Source organism: Lissotriton vulgaris, chromosome 5 (assembly GCF_964263255.1).
Source record: "Lissotriton vulgaris chromosome 5, aLisVul1.2, whole genome shotgun sequence".
In the NCBI taxonomy this organism is placed as follows: Eukaryota; Metazoa; Chordata; class Amphibia; order Caudata; family Salamandridae; genus Lissotriton; species Lissotriton vulgaris.
The window spans coordinates 1,230,610,897-1,230,635,851 of NC_141693.1; the positions used below are offsets into that span (position 1 = coordinate 1,230,610,897).

Sequence of the window (24,955 nt, forward strand, 5' to 3'; positions counted from 1 at the left end):
GGAGGACCCATCGATCTGTTGTAATTTGTTGGCAATTGTGAAGGAAGGATGAAATTCTCCCGCCAACTTTGCAAGGTGGAGAGGAAATGGAGACCAGTGGCTGAGAGAAGTCATTGCCTTCTGGCTGTGTCCTTCTTCCCTCCTCGTCCGCGAAAGGAAGACTTGTTGTAGGACGAATGGTTTTGCTGCTGTCTTTGCTGGTACTGAGGTTTGTATTGCTGATTTGAGCCGTACGTGGATTTGTACCCCCGACAGGCGCCTCTAGAGGACTGACCTCTTCCTCTGGAGCCCCGAAAGGAAGGATTTTTGTATTGGAGAGTACCTAGAGCCTTTGCGGTATCAGTATCTTTTTTGATACCCTGGAACATCTCATCGATGTGTTGCCCAAAAAGAAGTTGACCGTCATACGGCATGTTTGGTCTGAACTTCAGGCCGGAAAGATGTTGCTTTAAGCCAACTTTGGCACCTCAGGACTGCAGCTCCTGCGAGCTGACAGAACCCCGTGGATGCGATATCCATCGCCACACCAATCATCTCCGAAGCGGAACACTCGCCTTCAAGGAGAATCTTTTTCGCCTCTTCTTTCTGCTCTTCTGGGAGCGAATCCAAATATGGAGCGATATCTGCCCACATTTGACGGTTGTAGCATCCCAATAGTGCCAAAGAGTTTGCTGCATGCACCGTTAGAGCTGACATGGATGAAAACCTCTTCACTATGTTGTCTAGTTTTCGACCCTCCTTATCTGGCGGCGTAGCCAATGGATTTTTTGACTTGCGCTACATGGGTAATGACATGGTCCGACTTTGGATGGCCAGTAAAGCAAGCTGGAGCTGTGTCAGGAGCTTTATATTTTTTGACCAGTCTGGGCAGCACTGGAGCCAGCGATGAAGGGTTTTGCATTATTTTCTCCCCTTGTTCCCAGATGTAATCAATGATGGGAATGGACCGTACAGCCTTTTGGAATGGTTCCTTAAAATCATAAAGGAAGCAATCCTGCTGTGTTGCCGTTACCTTGAGTTTGAATCGCAACGCTGCTCTCTCTAGGATGTTGTGGAATCCCCCAATGTCTTCCAGGGGTGAATCCGCTTGTGCCTGTACAGGGGATGCTGGACCTGGAATCACAGTCATCCCATTCGTCTTGCGTGTCCTGGAGCTCCACTTCCTCCCGTTGTTGCTCCTCTTCGTCTTCCTCATCAGAGGATGGCGGAGGACACGAAGGAGCAGGATCTTGTTGAAGGACTAAAGGAGTAGGCCGAGGCCTAGGTGGCAGTGTCACAACTGGCGGTGTCACAACTGGCGGTGTCACAACCGGCGGAGGCGGAGCAGTGGACCGAAACCTCTGCTTGTAGTCCACAATCAGAAATTACAGATCTGTCACAATGGATGCTGGGAGACACACCATAGGCTGCAGAGGAGGCGGAGGAGGTTGGAATTCCTCCTGGTACTCCACATCATCCTGTCCTTGTTCCTCATAATCCGAGCTTTCATGAAGTTTAACGTGTAGTTCAGAGGGGCTTGTCCCTTGTCGGAACATAGAGCCCTCATCAGAGTCCTCAGTATCCAAAGATGAGCAGGGGGGAATGGCTGGACCCTGCTCGGAGAGGTCAAATCCGGCGTGAGAGTACGCGTGGTCATCCTGAAGTGAGTATAAGTACACTTCAAGGGAGGCGACTCTACCGTCGTCGAACCAGTCGACGGTGTCTTCTTCGATGACTACGTCGTCGACGATGGTTGCTTCGTCGACTGTTTCGTCGACGCTGGTGTCGCCGTCTACTGCTTCGTCGACGCTGGTGTCGCCGTCGACGGGCCCGTCGACTGCCTCGTCGACGCTCGTATCGACGACGATTTAGTCGACGATGAACCAGTCGTCGTCGATGGAGCCTTTATCGCTGATGACGATTTCGTCAACGACGATTAGGTTTTTGTCGACGTCAATGGCACTTTAGTCGACAATGACGATTTTGACTTAGTCAACGATGAGGCACTTGACGGTGGCGTCGGCGACTTTTTGATAACAATAAGAGATGGAACAGACCTACCCATCGACGACGACGAGGATGTAGTAGTTGTCGACGTTGACGTTAAAGATGACACCATCGACGTGGAAATAGTGGCGGTCGACGTTGTCACAGGCAGAGCTGAAGACGTCACCAAAGGTTTCTTGGAAGGCAGGGTCTTGTTGAGAAACCTTCACAGCCATGGCCTCGGAACGAACCTCTGAAGACTTGGGCGTCTTCTTTTGAGGTGGCTGCAAAGATTGTCCAGGGGATGACGTTCTAGGCCTTTTGGGAGAAGAGTGTATACTCCTAATGGAACACTCACTCTCACCTGAAGAGACTGCTTGATCCCTGTCCTTGAGTCTCTGAAGCCATATCAGCAGGCGGCCCTCTCTATCCTTGAGTTTTGGCTGTAAAAAGTGCTGCAGACTTTACAATCCTTTGCTGAATGGTCAGGGTAGAGACAGTAAAGGCAGGCTCATGCCTGTCATCCACATGAAGCCTCTTTTTGCCACAAGAGGCACAAGGTCTGAAGAGCCCCTTTTTTGGAGTATCAACCATGGATAAATTGAAAATTCCTCACAGAAAGATAATTCTGAGACATATATGGAAAAAATCCAGAAATACAAAGCAGCTGAGCAGAGCTCAGAGGAGACTCCCTTAGCACGACGTGCGGTAGAAAATCTGAGGGACTAAGGCTCCTTCCTGGAAGGTTCTAGAGAGTGGTGATATCTGATTGGCTCTTGGCCAAAGTTTGGTCCTTTTTACAAAAGGACATGGATATGTTACTAATGAGAGGCCTCTGGCCTATTACTATGTATATGTCTTTATGACATTACTCTTTTATGCACCGGGGACTCCCACCCAGACGACGGGGAATGATTCAGGAATGTGAATCTATGAAAGATACCCCTAATACTGGATAAGCTTAAAGATTGCGGGGAGCTTTGGATTTTTTGGAGCACCAAAGAGAAGAAGGTAAGTTATCAGAGGTTGAGTGCTGGAGAATGTAACTTGATTGTTGCATTGACACCAATCCTCCTATATGAGGGTATAGCCGATTAGAAATTATTTTGGCTAAAATCTCTGTATCTATATTGACTAAGGAAACAGGCCTATAAGGCTAAATCAGTAGGGACTTTATCAGGCTTTATTGCGTTGGAAATTGTTGACTCCCGCAAGGATGGAAGTATCTGGAATGTTTCTCTAGCCCCTAAACTTTTCCAGAAGAAGGGTAGCCAATATATAGGAAAAATATGTGCTCGTGATGATTTCCCCTGAGGAAGTGATTTAATCACCTCTTTAATCTCTTTGACAGATATTGGTTAATTTAATGGCTCCTCTCTCATGACCCTCTGTTCACACTAGACAGGCCACAGACATATTGCTGAAAACAGTCGTCACTGACCCTTTTACCGTCCTACAGCTCAGAGTACATTTGACAGAATATCCAGGAAGTGTGTCTCTTACTATTTTCATCAAAGATCTCTAGCTCTTAATAGACAAGCAAGTGTTCTTCTCGGCCTGTCTCCTTCCACAAAATAAGTTCCTCAGCTGGCCAATGTTTGTATTCACTGTGTATATATCCATATCAGCATTCACAGCGGTGTTATGGTCCTGTATCTATTTTGCCAGGAGCAATTCCACAATTATACTGTAAATGACTTCATAGTCAAGTCACTCTCAATGCTATTATTGCCAAGAGTAGCTTAGTCATTCAAAGTGGTCTTCCTTTCTGAAGGGAGGAGGGAGGGGGGGGGGAAGTTTCATATTTTAGTGTGTTTGACTATTGCCATTCGATTTTAATTTTCCATTTGCAGTCATTTTACTATACCAACAGTGGCTAGCTGTTTTGACAATCAACTCCTAATAAGACTATCAATGCCAGCATGTTACATCTTGGCTCCCAGACTCCTCTTGAGCTTGTACTTCCTCCCTCAGTCCCTCCGGTGCATACAGAGGCCCAAGGCACCAGATTCCCCCCCTAACCTCTTATTATGATCTGCTCCAGAGGCATCTAGCTCCTGTTTTCTCAGTTGTGTCCACCAAGACCAATCTCTCTAGACAGTGGGCCCCGTGAGACACAAGCATCACTCCTCAGGGTGCCCTTTAATGCCCGCAGGCCCTAGTCTCTGAGGCCCAAATACCACACTGCTGTACCCCAAAATTGCAGTTGCTGAACTAGGACAGCACTCCTATATTCTGCACAAGGAAATCTTGGGACAATGATGGGCAAACGTGATGTAAATAGTTGGGCTTGTGTCAAGAAGCCACTCGTTCAAGTGGCCATATTGCTTAACTGTTAACTTGCAGCCCTTCCATTTCTCCCTCCTAAGTTACAGAAATCCTCTTAAAGGATTCTGAAGGATATGGGTATATCCGTATTGGGAGACCTGTTCCTTAAGTTATCTTTATAGGTTTGCAGAAGCATACATCTAGAGCAGGGAACACTGTACTGATGATCTTGCAGAACAATAGAAAGTGACTGGCCAGAAGCCCGGGAGGTTGAATTGGAGCTTCAAACCCCTAATAAGCCCTGGAAGTATTACTGTGCTGAGGTTAGAGGCATACATTAAGTTAAAGTTAGTCCATAGTCCATATTACTCAGGAATGCATAGCTAAATTCTCACTGGGTGGGTGGTGGAATGCAAGAAGTGCAAAGCAACAAATACAGGCTTTCTTCATATTGCAGTTGTGTTCACTCCGGTGCTAAAATTCCAGACTGAGATTTTTGCCTTCCTGGAGGAGATGGTATAGCCACCCTGCTTTCAGCACGTGAGCTCCCCTTTCTGAGTGACACCACAAAAAAATACCCAAGAAAGCAAGTACACATTGTGAGTATGGTGTAGCTCCTGACTAAACGTTGGTGTTGATGTATTAAATGATAACCAAGCCGCCTAAGGAGGAAATGCAGCTGAAGGATATGGTATATTGCCAATGAACTAAAGAAGGCCTACAACTTGGGAACTGGTGTGATCATAGGTGCAGCAGAAAAATGACAATGAAACACATTTTCTGACAAGGCCACTGCCTTATGATTACAAGCACCATTTAATCAGCTGAATTTGGAGTTGATATACTGATGCACTGTAATGTTTCCCTATGAATCGAAAAATCCTTACCGCTGTTATTTCGTGGTTTCTGGTGTCACTATTGCTTGCTCTACACCCTCCATGACTTCCTTCCAGATCTACCATTTATCTCTTCTGCCCTCTCATTTTCTGTTATCATGTACCAACTTCTCCAAAAAGCCATCTTGTTCAGAAGTATAACCTTACATCACTATGTCCTGTACCATTTTCCTAATCTCATGCCGGTTTATAATTTGCACTGATACTGCTGGCCACCATCTGGCCACCCCCCTCGCTGATATGTATTTAGCCTTTCTTAAATGTGAATGGTCTATAAAGCTTTCATTCTATTGCAGCACTTACCAACAACCTACTATGTTTTGCAAATTCTTCTGAACTGTTTCGATCATGCTTTGATTCCCTAATTTACAAACCCTACTCATGCTTTGATCCTGACCCTTCGACAATATCCTGATTGTACTCCTTCAAAGAAATACTCAGTCCAAACCCTGTAAGATTCGCTCATGCCTAGATCCAGCCCCTTCTAGAACCATCCTATTTAGGATCCATTCTTTTCCAATTTATCTCTTCCTTACCAGTGCTCAGACCCATGGCTCTTTGTCTGCTCGGCTTCTTGCAGATGTCTGGTCGCCGCTGCAGCCAATGCTGCTGCACTCTCATTCTGAAATTCTGTGGAAACAGCCTGAAAATTAAAAGTGGAGGGGAGTTGGAGGAGTAAATTAATAACGGCCATGGATGCACCTTATTTTAGGGATGTGAAATTATTTAACCAAGACTAGATCATTCTGTCATGGATGACCAGTGCTTCAGAAATGTATGGACTACTTTCAAGACCAGAAAAGCCAAAAGATGCATTATATATCAGTGCTTTCATCAGTTGAAAATAGAGGGATTTGGGCGTGATGTAAGGGCAAAGAAGATTTGATAGGCTGATTTTAAAGTTCCTTGACCATGAGGGAGGGGAAAACTCAAACTTAGTCTTGCAGACAGACATTGTAATTAGTAGACAAAGAAAGTTGTGCTTGTACCGAGTTCTGGAATTCAGAAAGACGGAGAGTAAGGGGGGGGGGGAGGGGAATGGGGAATAACTTTACTGGGGAAAAAGCAAATCTTGTATATTGGAAAGAACAAAAGGGCAGTGAAACATTGGAGGACGATACCTGTTAAAAGAGTGGAAGTGAGGCTCTAACATTCATTATTCTCAGATTGAGAAAAGAAAGTTCTTGCTTCTTGTCATGGTTAATTGTAGTCTGCCAAGCAGGAGTTCTTACCAGCAGTAGGTCCTGGGCAGCAATACGCACAGTGTAGGAGAAAGTGTCATCATCTTCATCTTCCACAAACTGCTGCGGATTCGCCGTCCAAACTTTTATCTAAAAAGTAATCTAAAATGAAAATAGTGGTGGGGCAGTACAACAAAATAATTCTGCAGAGATTTTTTGAAATTTTGAATTGTCTGTATCTATTATTATCCAATAGGCAATTATTAATTTGCATAAGCAATATTCCACTGCTCACTTGTATTACAAAAACCTATACTTGTGGTCCATTTCGATTGTGTATTTAAGAGTCTTGTATAGCATTTCTTTGTATAAATATGAGATAATATGGCATAGACTATGATGACAATAGTGCAGAGTGAGTGCTTTAAATGTAGCAGGTTCTTTGGGAAATTCTGGCAGAGTTGTCCTTGGTACATTGTGGAGTGAGAAAACAGTTTTTGCACATTCAAATATCTATTGTTGTTAGACACTATCAAATCTCACTAAAACCCATCAGTTTCCTATTACGGAGGGTCAACCTGACAGACACTATGACACACATTCAATCTCGTTCTAGACAAGCAGGCAATACAAATATAAGTGAACATGATCTCAACTATTGTGCAGCAATGAATGTGGGCATTTTACCTCTATAAGTTTTACTTGCAGCCAACGTGTTGGGAACAGCAAAACATTTTATTTTTAACTCTTCTGGGTGTGCCGAGTGCAATATTGAAAGGCAGTGCAATATGAAATGAAAAACATTCATTTATTTATTTAATTTTAGAGTGCCTTTTTCGCAATGTTGTAACTTTTTTTGTGTTCGTAGAGCACGGTAGCATATTCAGAAAACTTCACTTTTGTGTCCAGGATAACCTGCACAATTCCAAAACATCGGTTCCCATAAACCCACAAATCTTCCTCCCATCCACAGACAAATCTGCCTTAAAATCCACTTCAGGCACAAATAAACCCACATAATAGCTACAGATTCAATACTTCCCTCACTACCACCACTCGCAGATCCCTCAACTCCCTTCACAGCTCAATTTTTACCTGCTCTTCAGTGATCTGCATATACAGAATCATGTAGTACATGAGCTCCGGCAGCGCCTTCTTCACTGTACTTTTAAACTTGTTATTTTCCAGTAATATGTGAACAAACTCAAATATACTGAACACCAAGTTCTCAAAGCCGAGGACTTCTCCTGAAAAGAATAAACATACAGAGTTAATTCTTAAAGTGTGGCAAAATCTTCTGTAAATGGTCTAAAACAAAAAATGAAGAGACTTTGCACTAGCAGAAATTATCCTGAACCGTGTGGCCATATTTTGAAATCTATAAATCTCTTGACACTTTGATCACGACAATCCCACGCAGTTGGGTTCTACCAACAGCAAACCGTGTCTGCCAGTTTTATTATTTTGCCCACATAAAATGTAGGTGAATATGGACCTTCTTCTAAAAAAAGTTTTTCTGTGCAATATACCCATTGCAATATTTAAGACCTATATTGAAAATAGCAAAAATAAGATCTAAGAAAGATGCTCCCGGAAAACTCTCTCCAAAAGCTTTAAATTTATCAGAGGTTATTTTTAATCAGATACATGTCCAATTTGAAGCTTTGATATTCTTTTTCTATTTTTCCTTTTCTTTTTAAGTTTTAGGAGGATATTGTACCTGATGAGGGTCTACACAATAAAAAGGGACGTGATTGAGAGGTCAAACACTGGCGACAGAGGGAAGACTTACCCTTGGAAGCGAAATGCCTCATAACTGGACACTTGTCGACAGTTTCATGGGAAAAAAACTATTTAGATGCGGTTTATTACTTGAGAAAGGAATCTATTGAGAGCCCACTCATATCAATGCAAAAATGTCTTTCTTTGCTCTCAGCAGTCTAGAAAAAGACTGCTTTTTATACACTGCAAACTTTGGGGACAATCCGAAAGTAGGCAATAAAGGTTTTCACAGTGCAGATCCTCTTTATTTTTTACCATGAGTGATATGATTTAAACAAGGCTCTCTGGCAGTAGCGGGTGCTACCGAACAGGGGTGGTGTGAGGGAGGGGAGACATAAGGGGCAAGAAATAAAAAAAATAAACACTTACCTAAATACCTCGGGGCGCCACCTCCCCTCCGTCCTCTCTGCAGCAGGATGCACACCGCCTCCCAGAATCCCCTGACCAATCACAACACTGCCTTACAGCAGCATCGTGATTGGTCTGAGCACTGTGGCTCGGCACTCAAAGAGGGACTGGGAGGCTGGACATGTTCTCCACCAAAGCTCTAATACAGCTTTAAAGAACATGCATTGTGCGCTTGATGGTTTGGCCATCCCGAAATAGCCGGCCAAACCATCTTGCGCATTTTGGTGCAGCCACAACTCCTCCTCCCTGAGGCACGGGGAGCCCAGCCCCTCCCTGCCCCGGTAACAATTTGGCTACAACTGCAAGCTCAATACAAAAAGTAAAACAACGGAAAGTTATTTTGATTTTTTGTATTGAGCTTGCAGTTGAAACAGTGGCGATGCTCCTCTGCCTTAGCGGTGAAGCAGACACCTCTGGTACCCAAGAGTACTTCTCAGAAGGTCCATCCTATTCCCCACACAAGTGACCAGTGCTGGCACATAGATACAGAGGAGTAAACAACTACATTCACCAGGAACCTGAAATAAAGGATATTAGCTAAATGTTTCGGTCACGTACTGGGAAGGAAGAGGAAATGGAAATGCTACAAGACATAAAATTATGTGCTATAGACACTCGAAAGCAAAGTACAATATATATATCACATACAATTCAAAAGATGTTTTGAGGCAACATGTACTCTGACTGGTGTGACCAAATCATCCTTTGAAATAATGACATTCCACTAGGAAAAATACATCAGTTTGTTCTACACCGGACACTCTTCTTTAACAAATGCATCACATTCTAAACCACAGTTCTCGTCTGTTAAAAACAGACGGAAATCTACTGTAGGCTGTCAAAAAGTGAATAGAGCAATGATCTTGAGTAGGGAACAGCCAGAGTATTAAGGAAGCACACCAAATAGTATGAGATACTGAAGACCTACCAGGCTTGTGAATGCAAGCATATCCCTACACATAAAATGCTGGAGATCCCCAGCGAACATAGCCAGGTACATATGCTTAGAAGTTGTACAGTACTGGAGAGAGTTTGGAAGACTGTGCACATATATGCATATGGAACTCTTTAAAGCGCTAAGTAGCTATCATACACATCTACTCGGATGCGAGAAAAATTAACCATCTTCCCGGGTGGCCAAAACACTCCATAAAAACAGAAAAGTATGGATTATTTGTTCAAATTAGGAAGTTTTTTTTACCTTTAAATGCAAACCTGATTATTGTTGGACAATGGTCTTCTCTGAAGGGTCACCCCAAACATTTTGCCTTCCTCCTCCTCTTTTTTTGACCTTTTTGTTGGCTTTAGGGCTGAGCACTAAGCCACTGCTTACCAATGCTAAAGTGAATGTGCTTCTCCCCTACACAAGGGGTATACACAATTGGCATAATTAGTTTACTTGTAAGCCCCTGTTAAAGTGGTATACCATATATTCAGGGCCTGTAACCTACATGCTACTAGTGGGACGTCAGCACTATGCCACCTACACTAATAGCCTTTCAAACCGGTCTCAGGCCTGTGTGTGGAGTTAACTTAGCATCGGAAACTACTTACCAAGCCTTAAACTTAACGTTTATTACACATAGGTCACCCAAAAGGTATGCCCTAGGTAGCCCATAAGGCAGAGTGCTGTGAAAAAATGTAGGACATGCACTTTTAAGTTTCCATTGCCCACAAAGTGACAAACATCAAAAATAGTTTTCCCTACAGTTAGGCCTACTCCTCTCATAGTATAGCAATGGGAATTCCTTAAGCTGTAATTCCCGGTTAGAAAGGAGTAGCTGCATCATGTTTCATATCTTTGAAATGGCAATGATAAATCCTTTTAACTGGTGAAGTTGGATATAACATTACTATTTTAGAATTGACACTTTTAGAAAGTGGACATTTCTCGGCTCTTACTGCTCTGTGTGCCTTGCAACCTGTCTCTAATACACGCCTGCGGGTGGGTGGCAGCTACACTTTGTGCATTCCCTCTAGACAGCCACAAACACAGGAAGAGTGGGTGGGACAGAACTCATCCACATTCATCTGCATTCTGATAGCTCTTCCTGAGCAGGAGAGAAAGGGGAGTTGAAACTTACCTGATAGTCTGGAGCCAGGGCTGGGATAAAAAGGGGACCTGTGCACTTCAAGGGCCTGCTCTGCAGTCACCTCAACTGGGTATTGTAGGTATTGCAGGAAAGTGAGTTTCTGTTGCAGTAACCCCCCCACTTTTTTGCCAGACTACTGATGCACTTTTACTTGGTGTGCCCTGGGTCCCTGCCAATCCGGTTCCCAGGGCCTGTGTTCTTTCCCCAAAACTAACCCAATTGGCATCTCTGGCCACAGGTCAGTCCCTGGTAAGTGGTACCACAGGTACCCAGGGCACTGTGACCAGAGAAGGCCTCTAAGGGCTGTAGCATTTATTGTGCCCCCCTTAGAGGTCCTGTACCACTACACTCCCACACTGCCTTTGCAAGTTGCGAGTTTTGGTGTACAACAAAGTGAAGTGTCGACATGGCACACCTCTCTGTGTTCCCTGCCTACAACCCACTGCCCTGGCATAGATCAGTCACCCCTCTAGTTGGGTGCACTATACCTGTCGTGGAAGAACTGTTTTTCTGCTTTGTTGTGCTGCCTTGCAGCCTGCTTATCTCTGACCTGCGGAGAAGGACTAGACTCATCTCACTTGAACCAAGAGTGACTAAGGGAGTGCTGGCTTCCCCCTGTTCTGAAGTCTCAGGGCCATCAAACACTTCCTTCAATCCTCCAATAGCATCTGGACGCTGCCATTTGTAAATCCTGCCAAGTGGTGTCAAACCAGTCCTGGGCCCTTGAAAGGCGACTTCTGCTGTACAGAACCGTCAAAATCAACCTGGTGACTACTTTGTGCCAACCTGGTGACTACTTTGTGCCAATCTGAACCAACACATTGGCCCTCGATGCCGATGCAGGAGCTGATAGACGATGGATGGACTGCACGGATTGAGGGCGAACAGCGAGACTAGACGACAATGCAGCACCTGCACCGTAAAGGGGTTTATCGACTAAGCCAGACTGGAGGTCGACGCTTGCTCCATCAAGAGTACTTTTTCAGCCAGACATGCGCGAATCCTGTAGCCGGCCTGCATACCACTACGGTCGGCTTGAACTTTGGATTTTCCCTGGTATACAGCGACCAGATGTCCCCTGTTGGCATTTTATGACTATGCACTATAATTTCATTTTATCTTTAAAAATTCATAACTGCGGTTCTACTTATTGGATATTTGTGGTTTTGGTCTTATTTGCTTCATAAAAATATGATCTATTTTTCTATTTTTTTTGCAGTGTTTTCATTGTGTTACTGTGTGCGCGCATATTGCACTGTTGTAGGGATTCTGTGTAACTGAGCCTGAGATCACTGAATGTCAGTATGTAGGAACTGAGCCAACATACCACATCAGTACCTATGAACCCCAATCCAAACTAGCTCACAGTGCCTTCCCTGCCGTTCTTACCTTCCCACAGCGACAGATAAGTTGGCACCCCAGATTACAACCCTCTAGTACTCTCAGGGAACTATGGAAAAAGATTGTCACCTTTCGTTTTCTCACTCATGCATGTCCATAACAAACAAAGCAAACACACAAGAACAGTTTACAATGTTTTAAACGGTCTTAAACTATCATGCTCTATTATAAAACAACCATATTTAAAGATGTTTATGCCTCAGTCTACCCTCACTACGTGGGCACAGTGATGTATCATAGATCTCTGGGATAAGAACCAAACCCAATACCTGAATTATTGTTGGGTAATCTGCTTATCAGAATACGCAAGGCTGGCGCATTCGTCCCCGGACCTTTCTGCTGCAAAAAAAACCATTTCTGTTTTAAATGGCACGTCTCGTGTCTTTTTGAAAACCGCAGATGGGAATGTATGCCAAGCTAAGTTGCTAGCCGAGCACAGAAGACAGGGCACTGTATTTGACCTTGTACGAGATGTTCAGACAGAGTCCTATAGAGCAGAACCAATAACAATAGCATGTGCAGTGTTTTGCTTAAGTAATATCATGGCACAAAAATAAACGTGCTGAGCGCAACATGTGAAAAGTAGCCTACAACAAGCAGTTAGGCTAAAATAAGGGAGAACTAAGTGGGCTCTAAAGGGTACTCCAGTCACCCCCTTTTTGTTCAGGCAAGTAACGAACGGAGCAACTAGATAAACATCATATACAACAAGCTAAGAAATTCAATGCTTTGCTAATAGAGAGGTTATTAGAAAAAGATTTACAACCGTAATAATAAAAAGCATAACATGTCAATTTGGGAACATAGCCAGATTAAGGTGTGTTGGAGGTATCTATGAGGTATCTATGATGTTTCCCATGAGCTCAAGACAAAAGGTAATCCAGGATGGACTATCTCCGAAGACAATGAATCCACCATAGCCCAGGTCAAATCATACAGAGAACACACATGATCCTTGGTATCAGCCGATGCTGAGGAAGTATCCGGGCAACCTTCATCCATGCTATTAGAGCTAAAGTTAAATGAGTCATGTGGCGAAGAACTCCCATCCTGTGAAAGGAGGACCTCATACCTGGCATTGTGCAGCAGCCGCAAGTCAATGAGAACGTCAAAATGGGTCATTAGAGGACTCATCAAAAGGTTCATGTCCACAGGAACCAACATTCGCAAAGCCAGGCAAATATCCAGTGCTCATTCGAAGGAGCAACAAACATTGAAACACTGGTTTAACGCAGATACACTAGACAGGGTGGAATGTCAATGACAAATCAAGATCCAGTTCTTGGAGCAGTAAGATTCCAAAGAACTTTACCAAAAGTTCACAACATAACTGGAACAGTGTTAGTTCCAGAGAGCTTCGAAACAGAACATCCATTGTGGAGGAGCAAAAAATTGAATCAAAATGCCGCAAATGAGTAAAAACACCCATAGGATGACTCATAACACCCTAAAACAAAGGGAATGAATAAAAGCCAGTATTACTCCAAAGATTTTCCAGAGGGAACAGACTACGCTAGAACCGAGAACATTAAAAAGTGAGCAAGGTCGGTAATATTAGATGCATTACAAATGTGATGAACTAATTTGCTGAAATGTATTGGGAGTTTGGTGTTTAACAAGGACTGGATTTCACTGGATGCCCTTGCAACTTGCAATTCGGAGGTTTAATCGAGCTGATGTTAGTGCTACTACTTTATGAAACAGTGCTCTGAGCGTGCTTAACTTGTTAAAATCTGCCTTCAAAATTGGAATGAAAGACCACAACGAGCTATTGTATCCTCCTTGCGGAGGTGGGAACACACACTATTGCAGCAGGTGACAATGCAGGAAACTGAGAAAATATATTGGATCGCAGCTTTTAATCCACAGAATTCATAATCATTTAATATTGAAAAGCTTCCTTTTCAAAGAACTTTAATAAGGGGAATTATAAAAGACGTTGGGATTCCTTCTAGTAAATAGACCAGATGTGCTACAGAAGCATTACATGGTGCATGTAATGTAATGGTAACGTGTTGACAAACAGGAAATTGTCTAACAGACGAGTTGTACTAATTTCCAGTAAGGAAGAACTTATTTGCACGTTCCCAGCAATAAGAAAATGGGAGGTAACATAATTCATGAATCAAGCTGCCTCCGCTGGGCTAATATCTGCCGAAGGGAAAATGTTTCACACGCGCTGAAAATTTAAATGTTGAAATTGGCAGAGATATTAGGCCATGTATTAACCATAAGGCGGAAGCGGTTTCTGTTACAGTGAATGGGAGTTTTTTCTATCTTCGAGACGTAACATTGTATAGGTTGTAACTTTTTTTGACATTAGTCGTCATTTCTGTGTCAGATTGAAAGGCACGAATAGCTGGCTAGAATTAAGGTAATGCAACCATTTTTAAGGGTTTGAAGGGTTCAAGTAAACTGCATGATGGATCTAACCTAACTTTGCAGATGGAACATGGAAGATATCAATAACAGAGGACACAATGTTATTCAAATAACAAATGCGAGAAAACAACGTATTAATAGTATTATCAACAGCAAGCCCTTACCAAAATGATCTTGATCTATTTGTCTTAAACATGCAGTAGCTTCCATTTGAGGCAATTAACAAATGTAATTAGAAGTAGCATAAATACATCTTTTAGTATGCAGATATTTAGGACTAACAGAAAATCAGATAGGTCCATGTCCTCCAATAGAAAAGAAAGATATTTCACTGCAGTGAAGTTTTCTAACCATTTTCGGCACAATTTTTCCACTGAATAGGTAGTAAAAATTGCTCAGCTTTGCCATTGGGAATAACGAGGATCAGGTAGACTAGCTTTAAACGCCGGTGTGGAGTTAAAAAAACCAGCCATGACATCCATGTGTGTCCACAAGTCACATTAACCACCAGTGAAAACCTGAAAGTGTGGTCTTAAAAGTACAATTCTGTAACATACTATCGAGTTGATCAGCAGTGAATTTGTTAAATGTTGCCAATTTTCAAACTGTGCAAAGGAAGGAATGGTTAGTGCGTTCATTTCTATAATTTAAGCCGATCCTAGGCATGCAGTCTACTTAACGGGGTCATTCAGAAAAAACATTTGAGTTGGAATTAAGCAGGCTCAAAATAAAGTATCCATACCCTGGACCTGCCAGGATTTTGTACCGAAAAGGATTTCAAATCAATGGTGTTCATCCAATAATCACAGCATTTCCCAACTAATTTTGTAACAAATGAACATGTAGAGATTAATTTGGTTTGCATAAGCAGATATTCTTTTCGTTGGTGAAGGGACAAGTCTAAGCTAAAAGGACGTTGGATCTGACTGGTCAACCCTGAAAATATGTACATTTTTCTTTGTAAGTTTTCAAGCTCCCTTGTTTGAGAGTTGGACAATGTTCCCATAGCAAAAAAAATTTAAAGTGTGCGTTGAACACTAATTCGACGTAAATAATGATGTCCAAAATGGTGGTAACAGAACATCTCACAATAGTTTGCAGAATTAAGGCACACATCATGATTAGAAAAGAGTATCATATTCCAGCAATGAGAGCATGGAGTTTACAGTTTCAACATCCCAATCATCACAATATAACCCAGGTACTATCACATTCCCCATAGAAAGACTAAACACATATGGTATCTGCAGGATCTCTGTAGGACCGAATAGCTCATACAGAGCTTTATCCCAAACAACTCCACCATTGGCTGGAACAGCTAAAATGTTCACGAGGGACAAGTCTTTTCTTAGCTCATGAGAAGGGGGGGGGGGCAAACACACTGTCGCCCAGTTCTGCAGCAGAGCGTTCTGGAAGATTGTGGCCATTAATCAGCAAAGAAAAAACAAATCAAATCCACAGGAATAGGACAACCAAGGAAAGAGTTATCCATATACCAGAGATAGGGCCAGATAAGTGAGTTTCAGCCATGAAAAGAAGACAGATCCGTGCAGCCGGAGTGTCTAAAAGCACAAGTTACTTACCTTCGGTAACAATATATATCGGTAAGAAACAGTACTTAGTGTTCGATTCCTTACCTTAGAATATCCCCAGGCGTCAGACTGGATCCAGAAAGTTTTGCGTAGCAGTACCCCTGCGCGTCGGTAGGCGTTGTCTGCGGCTCGGCGTCCGTCGATGGCGTCATTGGCGCCGGGATGACGTCTGAGTACTTAGACGCCGCCCTCGTGTGCTGACGTTAGTTCTTATACCCCGCTTTTCCACGCCAGAAACGCAGAGCCATGATAAAAACCGACACTGGTGCCATGAAACTAGGGCCCTCAAAGGGAAGAACCTTAACCCTAGATATCAGTTCGCAGAACGGGGAGGATGGGTGGGGCGGTAAGGAATCTAACACTAACTACTGTTTCTTACAGATATATCGTTACCGAAGTTAACTTGTGCATCCGAAAGAAACAGGTTAGTGTTAGATTCCTTACTTTAGAATAGATACCCCCGCAATACCAACCCCGGTGGTGGGTCTGCGAACCAATGATCACACCAGAAAGTCCTGGAGAACAGAACGTCCGAAAAAGCCATCTCTCCGGACTTGGCTGTCCAGGCAGTAGAGTCTAGCGAACGTGTGCAGCGAGGCCCACGTAGATGCCTGACAGATGTCCTGAAAGGGGATTTCCAAGGCAGTAGTAGCCGCCGTGGCCAGAGTGGAATGGGCACGCAGCTCCACAGTAGGCTCCTTTTTAGCCAGTGAATAACAAGCCTTTATGCACAAAACCCATCGAGAAAGGGTCCGTTTGTGCACCGCCCGTCCCTTCTTAGCACCCACGTAACGAACAAAGAGCTGGTCGTCCACCCGGAACTGGCGTGTGTGGTCCAGATAGAATGAGAGCGCACGTTTTGGGTCCAGACGGAGGAACCTCTCTTCCTCTTTCGAGGGATGCAGAGGCGGAAAGAAGGTGGGTAAGGTGATGGACTGCCCGATGTGGAAGGCTGCGACTACTATGGGCAGGAAGGGGGGACGCGTTCTCAAGACAACTTTGTCCGGATGGACAGAGAGGAAAGGAGGTTGAGAAGATAGAGCCTGGAGATCACTCATTCTCCTGGCAGAGGTGATGGCAACCAGGAATGCAGTCTTAAGAGTAAGAAGACTAAGAGGGCAATTGTGAAATGGCTCGAAGGGAGCGCACATCAAATAAGTCAGAACAGGGTTCAAGTCCCACTGAGGAATCAAAAAAGGAGCAGGAGGAAACATGTGAGTGATGCCCTTCAAGAACTTATTTACAACAGGGGACTTGAAAAGAGAAGGCTGATCAGGAAGCCTTAAGAAGCTTGAAATGGCAGAGAGGTAGCCTTTGATAGTGCCCAATGCAGAGCCCTGCTGGGCAAGAGAAAGAAGAAAGAGGAGAACCTCTGAAAAGGGGGCAGAAAGTGGATCCACAGCCTTTGCTGTGCACCATGCCACAAATTTGTTCCACCTGCAGGTGTATACCGATTTTGTGGAGGGACGCCTGGCTGCCAGAATCACATCACAGACTGCAGGAGGCAGGTCAAATGGCCTCAACTGCCCCCGCTCAGTCTCCACGCATGGAGGTGGAGACTAGACAGGTTCGGGTGGGGGCCCGTCCCCTGCTACTGCGACTGAAGGTCCTCCTAAAGAGGCAGACAAATCAGGGGATCGAGTGACATGCTGAGTAGCTCGGGATACCAGTATCTTCGTGCCCAGTCCGGAGCCACAAGGATGACTTGGGCCCGGTCGCGCCTGATCTTCTTCAGCACTCTGGGCAGAAGTGGTATAGGCGGAAAGGCGTACAACAGACCGCAGCTCCACCCGTGACGAAAAGCAACTCCGAGCGAGTGCCGCCTTGGAAATTCCAACGTGCAGAACTGATGACATTGTGCATTCTTTTCTGTGGCGAATAGATCTAACCAAGGCACTGCTGAAAGAGACCTTGCGCCACGTCCGAGTTCAGACGCCATTCGAGATCCATCATGCACTGACAGCTGAGTTCGTCCGCACTGGTGTTCAGGGAACCTGCCAGGTGTTGAACGACCAGGGACACGCCCTGGTGTTCCAGCCATTGCTAGAGGTGGAGAGCCTCATGACAAAGGGTCCACGAAGCCACCCCGCCCTGTTTGTTGCAGTACCACATGGCGGTGGTGTTGTCCGAAGAACACCTGCACTACACATCCCCAGACAGAGGGAAGGAAGGCATTCAGTGCAAGCTAGATCGCCCGCAACTCCAGAAGGTTGATATGGAGCCGGGACTCCGCCGGAGACCAGAAGCTTCTGATCTCCCTCCCTCCCATGTGGCCCCTAATTCCAGGAGGGATGCATCCGTCATCTCTACGTGCTCCGGTTGGGGTAGGGAGAGAGATCTGCCGCTGACCCAATCGCAGTCCGTGAGCCACCACTATAACTGTCTCGCAGTGTCCTCCGAGATCAGGACTTGGTCGGACAGGTTGCCCTGAGGCTGGGCCCACTGAAACATCAGGGTCTCACTGCAGAGCCCGCATCCGCCACCTGGCGTGATGCACCAGAAGGATGCAGGAGGCCATCAGCCCCAGAAGCTGCAGAATCAACCTGACCAAGACTCGGGTTAAAAACTGAAAAATTGGAATCAGAGCCTGAATATACCGAACTCGCTGTTCGGGAGGATAACCCAGAAACTGCGCCGAATCCAGAACCGCTCCGATGAAGAGGAGCTTCTGAGAGGGACACAGGTGTGACTTCGGCACATTGACGGAGAACCCCAGCAGGTGCAGGAGGTCGGCCATAGCCTGGAGGTGGCTGACTACAGTCTGGGGCGAGCCCGCCTTCAACAACTAGTCGTCGAGATAGGGGGAAGACTGACACCCCTAAAATGCGCAGATAAGCTGCGACCACCGCCATCACTTTCGTGAACATACGAGGGGCGCTGGTAAGGCCGAAGGGGAGCACGGTAAACTGAAAGTGCTCGTGGCCTACCGTGAACCAGAGGTAACGCCGGTGGGCCGGCAGGATGGGGATGTGAAAATATGCTTCCTGCAAGTCCAATGCTACCATCCAGTCTCCGGGTCTAGGGCAGCGAATACCTGAGCCAAAGTCAGCATCTTGAACCTCCGGAGGAAGCCGGTGACGTTCTGCAGGTCCAAGATAGGGCGTAGGCCCCCTTTGCCCTTCTTGGGAACCAGAAAGTAATGGGAGTAACAACCACACCCTACTTCTGGCCCAGGAACACCCCTTGGCCAAGAGACCGTAACTTCCTCTTACAGAAGTTGCAAGTGAGCCCCCCGGCACGCGGTGGTACTACGGTGGCATGGCTGGAAGGGTCGCCTAGAAGGGGAGGGAGTAACCCCTTCGGACGATTTGCAGCACCCACCTGTCCAATGTGATGGTGCGCCAGTGGAGGTGGTGAGGGCGAACCCTGCCACCCACTGGCGTCAAAAGGGCCTGAAAGCTCGGACTAGGAAGGCTTTGAGGCGGATGGTGCGGGGGTGGATGTGGACTGCATAGCCACTGTCCCCTGGCACCGCCACGGCGGTTACCACGTCCGCCACCGCACTGGATATTGGTTTGCGGCCGTGGCTGGCAGGACATGAAGGGGCGCCCCTTCCTTGGCCACGAAAGGAGCTAAAGGCAGAAGCTTGCTGTCACTGGCCCGACAGGCCCAAGGACCTGGCCGTAGCCCTGGAGTCCTTGAAACGCTCAAGCGCACTGTCTGCCTTGTCGCCAAAGAGGCGACGGCCATCAAACGGCATGTCCATGAGTGAGTTCTGGACATCAGCCGAATAGTTGGCGGACCTCAGCCAGGCGTGGCAGCAAACCGCCACCGTCGTGGAAATAGCCCTGCCAAGCGAGTCCATGGTATCCGGCCCATATCGGAAAGAGTACTGTGCTGCATATCGCCCTTCCGTAAGGGCTTGTGCGAGATTTCCCCGGGCCTCCTCCGGGCAATTTGGCAGCACGTAAGCGACCGGGTCCCACAGAGTGTGGGTATAACGGCCGAAAAGGCAAGCAGTGTTGACCGACTGCAACTAAGTGAGGAGAACAACTTCTTACCAAACTGCTCATACCTTTTGGATTCCCGATCAGGTGGAGCAGTTGAAATGCGGTCTGGGAGTTAGAGGCCTGGATAACCAGGCTCTTGGGGGTGGGGTGGGTGGACAGGAAGATAAGGTCGCCCGGGGCCGGGCGGTGGCGTCTGGCCACGTTCCGATCTACAGGGGGGCCTGTAGTGGGCCTGGACCAGGTGCCCAACAGAACGTCAGTAAGGGTATCATTAAACGGCAGTAAAGGCTCCGAAGAGCTTGCCTGCGGTTTAAGGACCTCAGTGAGGAGGTTAGTCCTCAAGGTCGAGACGGGGAGCTCAAGAGCCAAGGCCTTGGCCGCCCTCGTCAACACCACGCTGTAAGCAGCCCCCTCCTCCGTAGCCACGGTAGGAGGGAAGACAAATCCAGTGTCGGGCTAAGTGTCCAGACCACTGGCTTCCCCTAGCTCAACTGCCCAGTCCTCATACGACTGGCACTCCTGTGCCAGAGGGTCCTCAGACCCCTCCCAATCCTCCTCGCCTCCCATCTCCTGATAGTCAGGTTCAAAGGATGGGGCAGGATCATAGAAGAATTGCTCTTCTCTCTGCGTCGAATGCGGCATCGAGTGACGCCGGTCCGACGCCGGATCCGGACCGAGGGAGGGACCGGGGACAACGCAGTTCGGGGATACCCTGGGGCTCGGCACCGGCAGAGGGGTCGTAAGGTCGACCAGCGGCGACCCGGATCCGGACCCGGATCCAGCGGGGCTCTGCGGCGTCGGGACCGAAGTGGTAGACGTCGCCGGGGCCGAAGCACCCGCCGGCGCCAAAGTCTCCGGCCCGCTTGGGCTCCCGATGGGGGCCGCAGCGGGACCGGGCGGAGGAGGGAGCGACCTCATGGCCATGAGGAAGGCATCGATCTCCTCCGGCGTCGCGTTCAGACCAGGGACCGGTGGGTATGGAGCTGGCTGCGGTGCCTGTGGCTCCGGCGGAGCTTTGTAGGCGGTGTCGCCTGAACCCACCGCCCGCATCACGCAAGCGTCTGGGGGAGTCGGAAGAGCGATGTCGTCTCTTCGACTTCTTGTGCCTCTTACCTGAGGACTTGGAGGCCGACGAATGGTGTCGACTCGCCGAGCTGCGATGCCTGTGGCCCTTCGACCTCCTCCTCGACCGGGACCGTGAACGGCGCAGGCCGACTGCCGGAGCTAGAGGCGCTTACGGGACTGCTCCCACCTAGCCTTCGACAAAGGCCCGGCAGTCGGGGCATGACTTGTCGTGGTCAGCCCCAAGGCAATACAGGCACCGACGGTGGGGGTTGGTAACCGACATCAGGCGGTTACCATCGGCACAGGGTTTGAAACGGGGCATCCCCATCGGCACCAAGAATCTACCGACTAAAAAGAATCCAAAAAGGATCGAAAAAGCTAGTCAAAAAGTGACTAAGAAGTACTGCTTTTTCCAAATCTGCGCTTGCTGACGCAGAAAAAAGAAGAACTGACGTTGGTGCGCGAGGGCGGCTTCTAAGTACTCAGACGTCATCCCGGCACCAACGACTCAGACGGACGCGGATCCGCAGTCTATGCCTACCGACGCGCAGGGGTACTGTTACGCAAAACTTTCCGGATCCAGTCTGACGCAGGTGATATTCTAAGGTAAGGAATCTAACACTAACCTGTTTCTTTCAGATCAGAAGAATCATCAAAATCAAAAGAATCTGAGGAATATCATCTCGACCCACAAAATACCCAGAAGCAGTTTGTAAAAAAACTGGTGCCACCGGTACGTTTAAAGAATCGGTAATACCCAAAAGTGATATGTATTAACGACATCAGCTCCAGATACAGTAGAAAGTTCCATACTTCAGTCGAGTTGCTGGCATTTGTAGCGGATGCAGGTATAGATTGATGTGCATTCTCCGCTTTAGTCAGCAGGGGAGAACCTGCCTCAGTGGTGCTCACTAGCTGCAGAGGAATTTCCTGTATGGTGGCGAGAGGAGTTATTGAACTATCAAGGACACCTCGTGGCCTACTGTTGAGAATCAGCCACATGATGTTACTTGATGTTATCAATGAAAACAAAACTATTGTCTTTAGAACAAGGAAGCGGTGGTAAGATTACAGTTCTTGAACATTGAATGCCAAGGACTTACACCGGTGCTTGGTGCCAGGCCAAACTTATTCTTTACCGCAACCTTCCCTTGCACAAGATCCCCAACTTGCGGAATCCAGCTGGAAGGTTCTGTTTTCTCCTTGATTCTTGCAGAGGAAGACATCTTCAACTGCTCGTTGGATTGGCTGTCACAGAACGTTTGTAGGTCCTGTAAGACAGCATAACGATTATTTACATTGCGGCCACAATGTCTGGACCTTCAAGGCCTGGAAACAATATTTTGATGCCAAAGAGGACCTCGTAAGCGGCCCAGCCACCAAGAGATCTTTTTGAGAGTTTGTTGAGAACATGCTAAACCAATCGGAGTGGTGGATCCAACTATGCCCTGTGCCGAATACTCTATCTGTGAAGGACTGCTTCATCCTCTCCACATCAGAATTGCCCTCAGGCCTAAATGAACAAGTTACTTACCTTCGGTAACGATATATCTGTAAGAAACATTAGTTAGTATTAGATTCCTTACCTTAGAATATCCCCAGGCGTCAGTCTGGATCCGGAAACTTTTGCGTAGCAGTACCCCTGGGCGTCGGTAGGCGTCGTCTGCAGGCGTCCCCTGCGGCTCCGCGTCAGTCGTCGGCGTTGTGCGCCGTGATGACGTCGCTGGAGTATATAGACGCCGCCTCCGCGCGCTGACGTCAGTTCTTTGCACACAGCTTTTCCGCGCCAGAACACGCAGAGCACTGTGAGAACCAACACTGGTGCCATTTGAAACTAGGGCCCTGAAAGGGATGTCCTTAACCCTAGGTATCAGTTCGCAGAACGGGGAGGATGGGTGGGTCGGTAAGGAATCTAATACTAACTAATGTTTCTTACAGATATATCGTTACCGAAGGTAAGTAACTTGTTCATCTGAAAGAAACAAGTTAGTATTAGATTCCTTACCTTAGAATAGATACCCCAGCAATACCAACCCCGGTGGTGGGTCTGCAAACCAATACATTCCTACACCAGAAAGTCCTGGAGGACAGAACGGCCAAAGAAGCCATCCCTCCGGACTTGACTGTCCAGGCAGTAGTGCCTCGCAAAGGTGTGCAGCGAGGCCCACGTAGCCGCCTGGCAAATGTCCTGCAAGAGGACTCCCCGGCCCAGGGCAGTAGTAGCCGCCGTGGCCCGAGTGGAATGGGCCCTCAGCCCAACAGGAGGCTCCTTCCGAGCCAAAGAGTAGCACGCTTTGATGCACAGAACGACCCACCGAGAGATGGTCCGTTTATGTACCGCCCGTCCCTTCTTCGCACCCACGTAGCCAACAAACAGTTGGTCATCCACCCGGAACTGGCGTGTGTGATCCATATAAAATGAAAGCGCACGTTTTGGGTCCAGACGATGGAGCCGCTCTTCATCCTTTGAAGGATGCGGAGGCGGGAAGAAGGAGGGGAGGGTGATGGACTGCCCGATGTGAAAAGCAGAAACTACTTTGGGCAGGAAAGAAGGTCTAGTCCTCGGAACCACCTGGTCTGGATGAATGGACAAGAAAGGAGGTTTGACAGAAAGAGCCTGGAGCTCACTCACTCTCCTGGCAGAGTTGATGGCAACCAGGAAGGCCGTCTTTAAAGTCAGGAGACGGAGAGGACAGGAATGAAGTGGCTCAAAGGGAGCACACATCAAGAAGGTGAGTACCAGGTTCAAGTCCCACTGAGGCATCACAAACGGAACAGGAGGATACATGTGTGTGATGCCCTTCAAGAATCTCGTTACAATAGGGGACTTGAACAAAGAAGGTTGATCAGGCAGCCTCAGAAAGGCCGAAAGGGCAGAAAGGTAGCCCTTGATAGTGCCCAGAGCAGAGCCCTGCTGGGCAAGAGAAAGAAGGAAGAGAAGAACCTCAGAAAGAGGGGCAGAAAGAGGATCCACAGCCTTTGCTGTGCACCATGCCACAAATTTGTTCCACCGACAGGCGTATACCGATTTCGTGGAGGAACGCCTGGCTGCCAGAATCACATCACAAACTTTAGGAGGCAAGTCAAATGGCCTCAACTGCCGCCGCTCAATCTCCACGCATGGAGGTGGAGGCCGGACAGGTTCGGGTGGAGGACTGTCCCCTGTTGCTGCGACAGAAGATCCTCCTGAAGGAGCAGGCGGACCGGGGTACCGACTGACATGCTGAGTAGCTCGGGATACCAGTAACTTCGAGCCCAGTCCGGAGCCACAAGGATGACTTGGGCCCGGTCGCGCCTGATCTTCAGCACTCTGGGCAGAAGTGGTATAGGCGGAAAGGCGTATAACAGACCGCAACTCCACTCGCGCCGAAAGGCGTCGCCGTGCGAGTGCCGTCTTGGAAACTCCAACGCGCAGAACTGATGACATTGCGCGTTCTCTTCTGTGGCGAATAGATCTAACCAAGGCTCTGCCCATTGCCGAAAGACGCCTTGCGCCACGTCGAGTTCAGACGCCATTCGTGATCCATCGAGCACCGACGGCTGAGTTCATCTGCCCTGGCGTTCAGAGAACCTGCCAGGTGTTGAACCGTCAGAGTCACGCCCTGACGTTCCAGCCATTGCCAGAGGCGCAGAGCCTCCTGGCAAAGGGTCCACGACCCCACCCCGCCCTGTTTTTTGCAGTACCACATGGCGGTGGTGTTGTCCGTGAACACCTGCACTACACTCCCGTTGACAAAGGGGAGGAACGCTTTCAGTGCCAAACGAATCGCCCGCAGCTCCAGCAGGTTTATATGGAGCCGGGACTCCGCCGGAGACCAGATTCCTCTGATCTCTGCCTCTCCCAAGTGGCCTCCCCAGCCCTGGAGGAACGCGTCCGTCACAACAACGTGCTCCGGTTGGGGAAGGGAGAGGGACCTGCCTCTGACCCAATCGCGGTCCGTAAGCCACCACTGCAGTTGTCTCGCAGTGCCC

At 47.4% G+C, this 24,955-nt stretch overlaps 1 protein-coding gene across 1 annotated transcript in view; it reads right to left on the reverse strand.

The window, feature by feature from the left end:
- Nucleotides 1-24,955, reverse strand: part of IPO9 (importin 9) — a 429,396-nt gene that overhangs the window by 237,316 nt on the left and 167,125 nt on the right. Inside the window, exons 10-12 of the mRNA XM_086923071.1 lie at nucleotides 7,406-7,557; nucleotides 6,362-6,460; nucleotides 5,666-5,772 (exon numbers count right to left, since the gene is read on the reverse strand). Coding sequence (XP_086779197.1) covers nucleotides 5,666-5,772; nucleotides 6,362-6,460; nucleotides 7,406-7,557 — 358 coding nt within the window. The remainder of the gene's footprint in view (nucleotides 1-5,665; nucleotides 5,773-6,361; nucleotides 6,461-7,405; nucleotides 7,558-24,955) is intronic.